This window comes from Bos grunniens, chromosome 8, assembly GCF_055505025.1.
Source record: "Bos grunniens cultivar Pamir isolate PY7600 chromosome 8, Bosgru_T2T1.0, whole genome shotgun sequence".
Taxonomy (NCBI): Eukaryota; Metazoa; Chordata; class Mammalia; order Artiodactyla; family Bovidae; genus Bos; species Bos grunniens.
This window is the reverse complement of record NC_141172.1, coordinates 62,583,178-62,595,858: the sequence shown is the minus strand read 5'-3', so window position 1 is coordinate 62,595,858 and position 12,681 is coordinate 62,583,178. Positions and strand designations below refer to the sequence as shown.

Genomic DNA, 12,681 nt, shown 5'->3' with positions numbered 1-12,681 from the left:
CACCTTTCTGGTACTTAATTCCTGAGGATGGGAACCAGGCAAAGCCTCCTTCAATCATCAAGGAGGATCTGGGTTAGGGGTTGGAGCTGAGTCTGGGCAGGTTGTGTGCGTGTGGGTGGGAGAAGGGAAGCGATGACATGGAGGTGGAGAGACAGTTAGGAGGCTGCTGTCCCCATCTGAGGGATGAGGAGGTGTTGCACAACTAGACTGACGGGCTTGGGGACTGACTGGATCAGGGAGGTGGGGGGAGGCACTTGAGGACATTTCCTGGCTTTTCTCTTGGTGATCAGGAAGATGGGGTACCATTCCCAGAACACGGGAGTCCTGCAGGGAAAGCAGGCCTAGGAGCATGGTGACAAGTTCAGCTTGGGATGTGAGGGACCCAGGGGCCTTTCAGGGCACAGGATATAAAGGAGCTTTATAAATATAAAACTGCTGGGCTCCAGGAGAGAGTCCTGGTACAGGAGTGAGCACTGAGCTCTGACTGCAGGGCACTTGAGGGGACGAATCCTCTGTGGCTGTTTTGTGCATCCCTGGCCCCCCGCACTTTGTGCCCGTGACAAGCATGGGTAGGAATCTCACCGTGGGTTCAGTAGGCACAGCAGGTCCAGGGGGGCCAGGAAACCCCTCCTCAGCTTCACCCTAAAGAGAACAAGATGTCAGTGGAGCACTGGGCACCCCTTCCTCCTGTCCCCTTCTCTCTCCAGAAATTATGTTCCTCTTCAGAGGAGGCTTATGCAGGAGTTTTATATACCTAATCTGTTAAGCATGTACCACATGCCAGGTAAAATTTCCAGGTATTAGCTCATTTGATTCTCATCCCAGGGAGAAGGTCTACATCCCCATTATACACATAAACAGACAGACAGAGGGGTGTGGCAGGGCCAGATGTGGGTATCCCTCTCACCCATTACCTTGGGTTAAGTCTAAGATTCAAAATCATCCAAAAGATACTTCAGAGTGGGTGGTCCTGTTACTGTCTTTGTGGTGTTTTTAAATCATTTCCTGAGGAATCAGGGTACCTATTTCAGCTTGTCACAGATTCTATACACAGGCACTTAGGGTGATGTATCTTTACAGGTTATATGCCAGGATGAAATGCTGCACGCTTGTCTTTCCCTTTCTCCTTTCTCTCCCTCTCTCTCCTTTTTTCTTGTTGCTTAGACACTAAGTCCTATCCAACTGTTTTGTGACCCCATGGACTGTAGCCCACCAGGCTCTTCCGTCCATGGGATTTCCCAGGCAAGAATACTGGAGTGAGTTGCCATTTTCTTTTCTAGGGGATCTTCCTGAGCCAGGGATTGATGCCATGTCTCCTGTGTTGGCAGGCAGATTCTTTACCACTGAGCCAGCCACCTCTCTTCTTAGAAATTTTAAAAAGTCTCATTGGAAAAGTCAGAAGCATCCTTGGTGGAAACACCACCATATATTAGGAAACTATCAACCACCACAGTTCTGCTACTTTAAGGCCATACTTGCTGACATTTAGAAAGGGTATTTCCTTCCTGGGCTTTTGCATGTATCTATTTTTAAAATGTTAAGACCACACAGTATACTAAATTTCATAACCAACTTTTTTCGCTTAGCATTATACAGTATTTTCCTCTGTCATTAAATACTTCTAGTAAGTTTAAATTTAATAGCTGCATAATGTCCCATTATTTGAACATCCTTTAATTCAGTTAACTCCCGTATTGTTGGCTAAACTGTATCCAGTTTTCTTTTTCCATTAGGGACAATACTAAGATTAACATCCATGTACAGAAAGCTTTTTTTAATATAAGATTACCTCTTTTAGGATTGATTCCTAGAACAGAAGTGTCTGGGTCAACAAAATGCAATTTATGGTGTTTATATGTGTTGACAAAGAACTTCTCAGAAGTAGTCAGTCACTGACACGGCCACCAGCATAGCTGGTCTCACCAGGCCCTCACCAAACACCAGCTTCTCAAAGCACAAAATATAAAGGATCTAAGGACAACTGAACCAGGCTGCCCAACAAATCAATGGCAAAAAGAACAAAGTAGGTGGGAGAAAATCAGACTAAAAGAGACTTAAGAGACACCAACCAAACAATGTAGACCCTGTTTGGATTCAGATCCAACCTAACCATAAAAAGGCATATTTAAATAGCCAGGGTATTAGATGATGTGAAGGAACCATTGTCAGCTTTGTTAGATGGATAATGACATCCATTATCACCCACTGATGGATGATACTGTGGCAAAGGGAAAAAAGGTCCCAGATCAACCTTTTAATACACATTAATGTGTTTTTGAGTTAAAAGATATGATGCTTGGGATTTGCTTTAAAACACTCCAGCCTTCCCTCCACTCCAAAAAGATAGCTGTAGGAGGTGGATAAAAGCAAGACATATTATGTTGCTGACTGATGTATATGAGGGGGTTTTTTATACTATTCTAAGTCCTTTTGGGAATTTTTAGAGTTGCCATAATAAAAAAGTTTTAGAAAAAGGAGAACTGGCTCTACGTGAAGGCACATGGCCAGCCAGCACCGCTGCACCCGATGTGGCATCTCTGTGGGGAGAGGCAGTCTTGGGGTTTTGTGTGCTCCTTGGGGTGAGGACCAGAGGAGCAGAGGCACTTCATTTAGGGAGTCACAGCACAGGAGCTGGGGGCCACAGGCATCCAGCCAGCCTGGCAGGTTCCATGTTCATTGCCTGGTCAAGTCTCCTGGGAGCACGAACCCTGGCACCAGGAGCTCCTCAACTGGCTGGGCAGTGGACTCAGACACCTGCAGCAACCTAAGCATCCAGGTGTCTCCAAGATGCAGAAAAGTTTAAAAACCAGAGCTCTTGCTCACCTTCTCCTTTTACAGAAAGCAACACCAAGACTCACCACAAGTCAGAACCTCAGCCTCCCGGCTCCCAACCTGGGGCCGCTTCACTACACCACACTCTCGGGGATGCTCCAGGGCATGAGCTTTGCAGGCCAGTATGCCCGGGTTCAAATCCTGGCCCTGGTCTTAGGGGCGCGCCACAGCAGGCAGCTTCCTTTACCTAAATGTCACTCCCCTTGCCTGGGAAACAGAGATGACTCTCCTTGCACCAGAGAGTGGCGTTGTGCATAGATCAACTTGGAACCCAGAGTGCTTAATAAATGTCCATGCAAAAGGCTTATTTCTTGCCCCTTCACTGTGAGTTCCTTGGGGATAGGAACGAGGTCATATTCATCTCAGTTTCCAAGTGTATAGACTAAAGGCCCTGAGTTGCTGTGCATGGAGTCATGACAAGTGAATGAACAAAAAATAAAGAGACAGAGCAGTGCTTGGCAAGCACCAGGTGCTGGTGCAGTAGGCATTTGGGACTTGCAGCTGGCTCTCAGATGTACCATCCCATAGTCCCTCCAGTCCCGGGTCAGCACTGTGGCTGAGGGACCACGTGCCTGGAGGTTGACTCAAGGCTCTGAAAGCATGTGTGACCAAGTGCTACTCGGGGAACTGGCAAGCCCAAGCTGGTCACCAATGGAACACTTTCCTTTAAAAATATTGACACTTAAAGGGCAATTTAATTCCCCAGTTCACACAAGCCCATGCCGAGGACTGGCTCTGGGTTTCCCACTTCTAAAAGACAAAGTCACAGCCCTTAAGTAGTGACAACCTCACACCTGTGCACAGAACTTTCCAAACAGTCTCTGACCTGCATTTCTGACTTGACATCACAGCTACCCTCTTTTACAGATGAGGAAACTGAGGCCCCCAAAAAAGGATTTGCCTGAGGTCATATAGTTGCAACCCAGAATTACAGAAACTTGTGTTACACGGCACCTGAAGGTAACTGGACCCTCTCCCCACCCCAACACACACACACCTTTGATGCTTCTATTTCCTTTATAGTCTCTGCCACATCTTATAAGCTTTCTCACCTCCAGAATGGCAATCTCATGACATTTGAGATGGGCCTTTGTAGCTTTCGGCAGGTCTGCCTGTTGGACTCACTTCAGTTAAAGATGTGGGCAACTTGGGACACAGAGCCAGGTGCCCTAGGTTCTTACCTCGTGCTTTATCTCTACAGACTGCAGCTTCCTCATGTGTTCTCTCAAAAGCCCCAATTCTGCATGTTGCAAACCAAGATGAAAACCCACGCCCTTCCCATGACTCTGGCCTTTCTTTCCCTCCTCTGTTAGACTGGCCAAGTCAAATCTTCACATCTCTGCGTGAAGTGAAATCTTCACTTACCGGAGGGGCCCCGCTTTCAGGGGCTACTGAGGGTAAGGGGAGTGGGGGCCCCTCAGGGGGAGTGCTGCCCAATGCGTCTGCCCCAGCCGCAGTAAGGGGCTCCTCTGTCGTGGCTGCTGCTAAGTCTTCATCGCCAGGACCCTGAGAAGCCAAAGCAACATAAGGACTCGTGTCGCCTCACCCACAACGCCACACGCACACTGCTGCTGGGGAGTTTTGTCGACTGTCCTTTGAGTGGTGCTAGCCCAGTTTCAAAGCACTTGCCTACCTACAACTGTCATTACTCCCTACATACTCACCAAAGCACAGATTCACGATCCTCTTCTGAAACGTGCATCTCCTCTAAGCCCTCCTCCCTAGCAGTGCTCACTGCCTCCCCTGATCCCAGCAACGCTGTCTAACTTTGGACCACGCTCTGAGAAAGTTCTCCTAAGACAAAGCTGGGCGTAGTAGGGTCAAGACCAAGCCTGCTCCCCTGACCCCCTCTGCCATGCTCCTCAGTTACATCCTGCCTCCCTCTGTTGGTACCGACCTAAATCCGTGCCCTAATGAAGTCGCCTGTGCATTTGGTTCTGGGAAGGCCAGCAACTGCTCCTGTCTCATGACCCTGACCTCCCTCCCCGCTGTGAGCTGGAGAGGATGCTAGGAGACACCTACAGAAGTGACCCCTTGCTCGGAGGCCACTGTCGGTGTGATGAAAGCCAGGTCGTTGGTGGGGACCCCGCTGGCCTCTTCTTCCTCAAAAGTGCCGAGTGGCACATCTGTTGCAGCTGCTGCTGTTGTAGAGCCTTCTTCACTGATTGGACTCTGAAAGGAAATTGGCGCAAGGGATCATCCACCTCATCCATACCCCGGGTCGCTGGGTGTGTGACTGCAGGGAGGAAACTACTGAGGTCATCAGACAAAAGCATGGCCATAGCTCATCTAGCACCAGCCTCAGTCCACAGACCCCCAGAACTCCAGGCTTAGAATGCACCCCTCAGGTCATCCCCTCCCTGCCCCAGAGTCCCCTCCAAGACGTTTCTGCTGGATGCACATCTTGAGTAATGGGAACTCCCCACCTGCACAGGAAGCCCTTCTATCTCCAGACAGCTCTGCTAGCTTAGTTTCTTTTGAGTAAAGACTGGAACCTGATCCCCAGTTTTCTCACCCTGTGACAAGGGATTTGCCTTTAAGAGGAAGGAAAGGTAAGGGCGGAGGGAAGCAAGGCGAAGAAGAGGAAGAAAAAGAAAGGGCAGGTGGTAGTGATGATTAGTTAATTAAAATAATCCATGTAACCAGCAAGTGGCTTGGGGCGCTCCATCACCTGGTAGGGGCATGCCCTCTCCATTGTAAAGTTTCCTTGTCTGGACATTAGTACCAGAGGTGAAAGGCTGAGAATGAATGTGTGGAAGGATCTCAAAGACCAGTGTTGGTATGTGACAGCCTGACGACCCCCTCCTTTCACGCACCCAGCAAACATCTACTGAGGCCCCAGCATCTGTAGGGATGCAGACAGATCTATGAGCAAGATGTGTGTGCTCCCCAGCCTCACAGAGCCCACAGCCCAGCTGAGCCAGAAATGAGCAATTTACCCAGACTATTCTTAATTACAATTGTGATGAGACCTTCCAAGGAGACATTCAGGGGTGCTGTGAATGTGTCTGACAGGCAGACTTCACAGCCTGGGAGGCGCCTTCCTAATAAAGTGATGTTTGAGCTGAACTCTAAGGATAAGCAGGAATTAAAGGAGGGAAGGAGGAGGAGGAAAAGGTCCAGGCAGATAAGAGAGGGGGGTGGGAGGGTTCTAAGGCAAGGAGGAGTGAGGCATGATCCAGAAATTGAAAAAAGGCCAGTGAGGCTGGAGCACTGAGAGCAGGGACAGTGGCCCAAGATGTGGCCCCAAGGCTGGTGAGGCTGAACCCTGCAAGCTGTGGAGGCCAGGTGGGGGAGCAGGGCCTGCAAGGGGAACAGTGGGAAGCCTCCCACAGACAGCTGCCCCCACCAGGAGGAGCTGGGAGAGAGGGTGGAGGTGGCCAAGGGAGGCCTTAGCCATCGTCTGGGCTGGGGATGTGGTGGCTCAATCCTGGGTGCTGGCACTGGAGAAAGGTAGAAAGAGGCACAAGTGTGATATGTTGAGGCAGAAAAATCAACAAGACTTGACACGTGACAGAATGTGGGAAGTATGGAAGAGGGAAGAGAATTCTGGATTTGGCAGCTGGTGGATGAGGACTCCATCATCTGAGACAGGAACTCAAGAGAATAAGGAGTCTAGGTTTGAATCTGTCGAGTCTGAAGGACGTGCAGGACAGCCATTATGACAGTGTTACAGGACAGACTTGCAGTGTCCTTGGATCCTTGCATCCTGCCTTCAGGAGATGGGAGTGTCTCTCCATGATGCCTGAAAGGAGGGTTGAGAAGGCCTGGCCAGGCCATTGGACCATGCCAGGGCTTGCCTGAACCTGGACCCTCCACTGTGCTCTGACCACCTGTGCTTGTGCCCAGAAATGGGCGTGGCTGTGGCCACCATCACCTCCCCCGTTCACACCCAGCACTCTTCCACTCCCGCTCCCAAGCCCTGCATCAGCCCTGCGCTGTCCCCATGCCTCCAGGGGCCACAGCACTCTCCACAGCACACTCATGGGCACCGGCAGACCCCACCTCTGAGGGAGTATTTGTCAGGTGCCCCCTCCCCATTCAGGTTCTTCTGGATTTGCCAGACAGAATGGAGACTGGCCCTCTCAGAAGGCTGGGATCTGCTCCCAGCTGTGACCCACAGCCTTCCAGCACTTTACACTCTTTACCAGAGTGACCATTTCTCCAGGGTCCTGGGTGGGCATAGGAAGGGTCAGTCCCCCGGTGGGCACGCTGCTGGCCTCTGCTTCCCTGGCAATGGTCACGGGCTCCTCGGCCTCCCCTGCTGCTGTCGCTGCTGAACCTTCTTCGTTTTCTGGACCCTGAATAGGAAGACATCACCAGGGCCACCATCACTGACCTGCTGCACTATGGCTGGAAGGAACTGAACTGCCCTCCCTGAGGGCAGCAACCATCATTGTGACAGATCCGATGGATGTTTTCCAGGCCTTTACTCATTGGGATTCTTGGCAGGAGGTGGCATCACTGACTACTCCTACAGCAAGGCAACATTCCTGTTCCAGACCTAGACATAGCCCCCAAACCCACCTGCCTACCTCCCGGCTTGTTTACTTCCTTCTTTCCCCACTTAGGAGTCAAGGGATCTAAGATCCTGCTGTGACTAGGTCACTTCCTCCGAAATGCCCTTCAGTGACTCCCCACTTCTGCTGAGCGTTCAGGTTCTTTTTCACAGCACCCGTGGTCTCAGAGGCCTCTCCAGCTGAGTTTCCCTTCCCCACTGCTCACGCCTGGCCCTGCAGGCATGCTGCACTTGGGTAGGTCTTTTGTGTTCATCTTGATGCCTCCAGCTTCTGCTCCTACTGGCCTACCTCCTAGAACATCTGTCTCACTCCCATCATGAGGCTACTTCTAAACATCCCCCGGTGTCCCCTTCAGCATCCTTTACCCAGAAAGGCCTCCTGGACCCCCAACTCTGGGTTCTGGGCCCCCTTTTTTGTGCTCCCCTGTGCTTTTCCTATCATACCTCTTCCCTCTCTGTCCCCCCAGGGGCTGGATCTGTCCTTTTCACCTGGTGCCCAGCACAGCGCAGTACTCCACAAACACCTGCTGAGTCAGTCAACAGAGGCCTGGGCCTCCAAATCTGAGTCTACTTGGACTTGGCCCCACAAGGCCATCGCTTTGTACTTTGCAAGCCGGTGAGGAAGACCAGTGACTGCTCCCATCCGAGACACCGCCAAACTCCAGCAACAAGTGAAGTAGAGCATGCACTCTGAGCTGCTTACCAGAGTGACCCCCTCCCCGGGGTCCTCAATGGGCATGGAGAGGGTCAGTCCTCCGGTGGGCACGCTGCTGGCCTCTGCTTCCCAAGCAGTGCTGATGGGCACCTTGGCCTCCCCGGCTGCTGCTGTTGCTGCCAAGTCTTCTGTGTATGGACTCTGGGAACAAAGACATCACTAGGGACCAGATCACTTGCCCATAGCCCTGATCAAGATGGCTGTGGCTGGCAATTGGCATCTCTGTATCTTCTTTCCTCAAAGTACTTTCTTATCTATGATGTTGCCCCAGCTCCACAAAAGCCCCCAGAATCCCTTTGGCAGGAGAGACTGCAAGGCCCCTGTGTCTTCCACCTGATTCCAAGCATCTGTTTGCCACACCAGTGACTGGGAGATCGCTGCCTCCTGAGACGCCTGCTCGGGTACTAGACACTTCAGTCCAGCCCCATCTGCCTCCCTGTGACCTCTCCTGCGTGCCCGTCCAGGAGCATAGGAACAGGGTGAGTGTCTTCCCCCACGACACTGCTTCAGAGATATGTAGGCAGAAACCCTGTCCTCCTCAGCCTTCTCAAGACTGGACACCACTCTCTTTCCCTGTGACTCAGTTTCCTTAGAAAATTCACAGGCAGATTCTCTGAAGGTTACACAGCAGGTGCAGGATATGATGAGAGAGAGCAACTTTTGCGGCTCGTGTCACCAAACCAACTGTGCTTTATCTCGGTTTCACAAAGGTTTGTTTTTTAAAAAAAAAAAATATTTGGGTGGGGTTTTGCTCTGTTTCATTGCAGAAAATAGTTCTTTTGATACTAAAAACACTAACCTGATCAGAGTTAGATTTCTTTGCTGAAAGACTTAGAGCCTATAACCAGAATACAGAGAGGAGCATTTCCCAAACCCACTGGGCTACAGAACTCTTTTCCCATATAACATTAAATCCTTATAGAATTATTGTCCCCCAAAAAAAGAGAAAAGATGATGTCATAGGATTTTAACATATTATTGACCAGGGGATTTTTGCAGAAACTAAAGCCTTTGGTTGGCAATTTGTTATATAAGTGAATATTGAAACACTCCAGTCAATAATGTTTGGGCAGCAAAAGACGCATTAATACATCTTTGGTCCATAAGTTGTTAAAATGAGATTTTATTCTGACTCAGTGTCAGCTAAAGTTCCAAAGGGCAAGTATAATTCAAGAGGCTCCAGATAACCTCTGTTAACCTCTAAAAAAAAAAAGAGCCAGACCACGTATGTGGGACATGCACAGAGACAATGAAAGGAAACAGAATCAGTTCTATCCTATCCTATCGATATTTGCCCTCCACCCACCTCCGGGCTATGTAAGAAAAGGGAAAGAATTCATTTAGGGGCTAAGCAATTAGAGAACAAGAATTCCTTTCGGCAGTTTCCTAGTGGCCTAGTGGATGGGAATCAGCCTACCAACGGAGGACACAGGTTTGATCCCTGGTCCAAGAAGATTCCGCGTGCTGCTGGGCAGCTAAGCCTGCGCACCACCACTACTGAGCCTGTGCTCTGGAGCCTGGGACTTCAATTACTGAAGCCCACTTGCCTTCGAGACTGCGCTGCAAAAAGGGAAACCACCACAATGCCAAGCCCATGCACTGCAATGAAGAAACCCTGGCTCATCATAACTAGTGAAAGCAACGAAAACCCAGCACAGCCAAAAATAAATAAATAAACTAAAAAAATTATTTCAAAAAGATTCCTCTAGAGACAATTTTCTGTGTGCTGTGGCTTCCCCCCACCCTCCACCATTTGTTAAGCAGAATACATAGTCCTCGGACTTTGGGAGACAAAGGGACTGGTGTTTGATTCCTCTAGGGAAATACCAAAGGCAAAAGCAGGCAGCCATCTAGACTCAGAGTGAAGAGAGAGAGAGACAGAGAGATAACTGTCCTGCTGTTGCTTTCCTGGTGATAGAATGATAACAACCGCTCCAAAAAGAGCCATTAAAGCCATCCTGAGATGAACTCAACCCACAGGGCCCCGTAGAGGTTCAGGGTGACGAGAGGGTGGAAGCCCAGGAGGAAGTTAAAAGGTCAAAAATGGACTTGGGTCCTAGATCCCTCGCAGGACCTCTGGGGAATCACAAAAGCCCCCATGAGAGAATATTCTAGCAATAAGACATCTTCCCCACAAAAGGCCCAGATCACAGTCTGACCAGACACATAAAACTGTGCCGTTTTCTCCAGATGGGCCAGGCTCTGCAGATGTTGAAAACAGCTGCTGGAGGGTGGGTAGTGATGAGAGAGAGGAGAAAGAAGTAAGAAAATAGACAGGAAGTTCCTGTGCTTCCTTCCCTGCCTGGCTCCTGGTTGTATCTGTATTTTTATTGATTTTTTTATATTATGCTGGACTGGATTTTGGAAATACCTGTGAAAATAGGCTGTTTACCAGACAGTGACTGGGAGAGGAGTGTCTTGAATTTTCGCCCCAGGATAGAGGAAGGAATGAGCTGACACACCGTTCTTAGCAAAGGTCAGAGGTAAGAAGGTTCTGAGTTGGAGAAGGAAATGGCAACACACTCCAGTATTCTTGCCTGGAGAATTCAAGAACAGAGGAACGTGGCAGGCTACAGTCCATGGGGTCTCAGAGACGGACATGACTGAGCGACTAACACAGAGGAGAGAAACATAATATGTTTTAATTTGGCACCCTCCCATGTCCAGCATTTTAAACAACTGGCTTTGCATGTGTAAAAGCCAATTTCCAAACAATACAGTGGACACACTGCAAAAAATCTGATTCTGTCCTGAAGGGGCTCAAAGGGCGGAAGAGGCTGTGCATCTTCACAACAGGAGGGAGTCAGGTTCTGTGTTGAGAGCCCAGTATTCACCTCTGGGGAGGTCTGAGGACCGGCCTGAGCTGTGTCTCCTCCCCTGTCCTGGCACATCCTTGGGGAGCATCTTGGGCCCTGGGACTCCCACCTCCTCTGTACCAGAAAGAGGGAGGCAGTCTCCATGGTGTTCAACTAAAACTCTTGCAGCCTTCTGCAGTGCCCAAGACAAGTCACCATCAGGTCTGAAATAAGCAAGCAAACGTACTACCGACTTACATGAAATTTACCATTCACTCACCTCTTCAGTGACATGAAGGAAGACCCCATCCCCTGAGCCAGTGTCTGCAGTCAGGGAACCGTCCACAGTCTGAACTGCCTCCAGTGTATCATTCAGGATCTCACCAGACCCTACAGGAAGCAGGCATTTTTCAATGAGTAACTGCACTTTGCAAGTGAAAAAGAATGAGGTTTCTTTTCATCTATGACTTGAAAAGATGTTCGTAATACAGGATTAAGAGGGAAAAAGTGCTGCAGAAAGACAGACGCTGAAAGGCAGTATTGCAAGGTGGTTTCAATTACAGGCTCCAGCATCAACTGTAGGGTGAGAACCCAGCGCTGCTGTTTACTAGGCATGTGACCTGTGGCAAGTCATTTAACTTGTGGCTCAGGCTGCTTGCCTATAAAGAAGGGATCGTAATTCCTATCTCATAGAGTCATTTTGAAGATTATGTGTTACAAAGATTAATTAAGCTAACATAAGAAAAGCATTGAGGACGGTGCCTGACATACAGTTAGCGATGGATAAATGTTCATTGTTAGTGTGGTTCTATATTTGTAAAAGGAAAAAAATATACGTATGAGAATACACGCTTCATTATCATTAGATATATCATCATCAATATGTAATTAATATATTATTATACATAACATATAAAATATACAGATACATACATATATATGTGTGTGCAGATAAACCACACATACTAAGCTAAACCACAGTACTTAATATTGGTTTCCTCCAGAGGACAGGAGAGGAAACTACCATTTTTTTGGTTCGTACAACTCTGCATTGATTGAACTGTTACCGCAAGCACATATTTCTTTTGCAATCTAAAAAGCAAATGGAGTCCTAAAGCAAAGAAAAAGACATTAAACTACACAAGTGCTTGCCTGTTATGGGCTAGGTCCCAGGCTAACTCATGCCATGCACTCCTCCCTGGAATCCTCTGGCTGGCCCATCGGTGCTCCCTACAAGGACCTCCCACCACCTCACAGTCGGTGGGCAGAACCAAGGTAGGAGTCCCATGTTTTCAGTCTCCCCATTGTCACCCCACGGCATGTGTTCTGCTCTGATCTGCATATTAGTACCTTGTGATTATTAGTCCCATTTTGCAGAGGAAAAACAAGGTCCCACACAAGAGGCTGGGAGGGGCCCTAAAGCCAGCCATTTACACATATGCTGTGCTCAGCCATATCCCGCGGTAAGGACGGTGTCGAAGGGAGATGCTGAACTATTCAAGGGAAGCTGTGCCCGTGTGCACTTTAAAAAATGGAATGTCCTGGAGTCATCAGCCCCTCACCAGTCACTCTCTCATTCTCCCTACTCTGGCCACCAGAGGGTGCTGTGCAAGCAGCCAGAGGGACCCCAGGCCTCTGCTTCCCCACCCCTTGAAGAATGAAGGTGAGGATGGCTCAAATGTCCTGTGCCGGGATGGTGTCAGCGACCCTTGGAATACAACTCTTGGGAGGCTTTCCCTAGCCAGAGTTGGGGCTCGGGGTCCAGCTCCTTCCTCTAAAGATCTCCAGCCAGCTCTGCTGTTTCCGCTTGGCCTCTGTCT

The 12,681-nt window shown here is 49.3% G+C and overlaps 1 protein-coding gene across 3 annotated transcripts in view; it reads right to left on the bottom strand.

The window, feature by feature from the left end:
• COL15A1 (collagen type XV alpha 1 chain) overlaps positions 1 to 12,681 on the bottom strand; it is a 103,590-nt gene that overhangs the window by 44,814 nt on the left and 46,095 nt on the right. For all 3 annotated transcript variants that reach the window (XM_086414389.1, XM_086414387.1, XM_086414388.1), the window contains 6 exons: positions 11,142 to 11,251; positions 8,055 to 8,207; positions 6,981 to 7,133; positions 4,855 to 5,004; positions 4,198 to 4,338; positions 583 to 642 (listed from right to left, as the gene is read on the bottom strand). In XM_086414389.1, the coding sequence (XP_086270515.1) occupies positions 583 to 642; positions 4,198 to 4,338; positions 4,855 to 5,004; positions 6,981 to 7,133; positions 8,055 to 8,207; positions 11,142 to 11,251 (767 nt within the window). The remainder of the gene's footprint in view (positions 1 to 582; positions 643 to 4,197; positions 4,339 to 4,854; positions 5,005 to 6,980; positions 7,134 to 8,054; positions 8,208 to 11,141; positions 11,252 to 12,681) is intronic.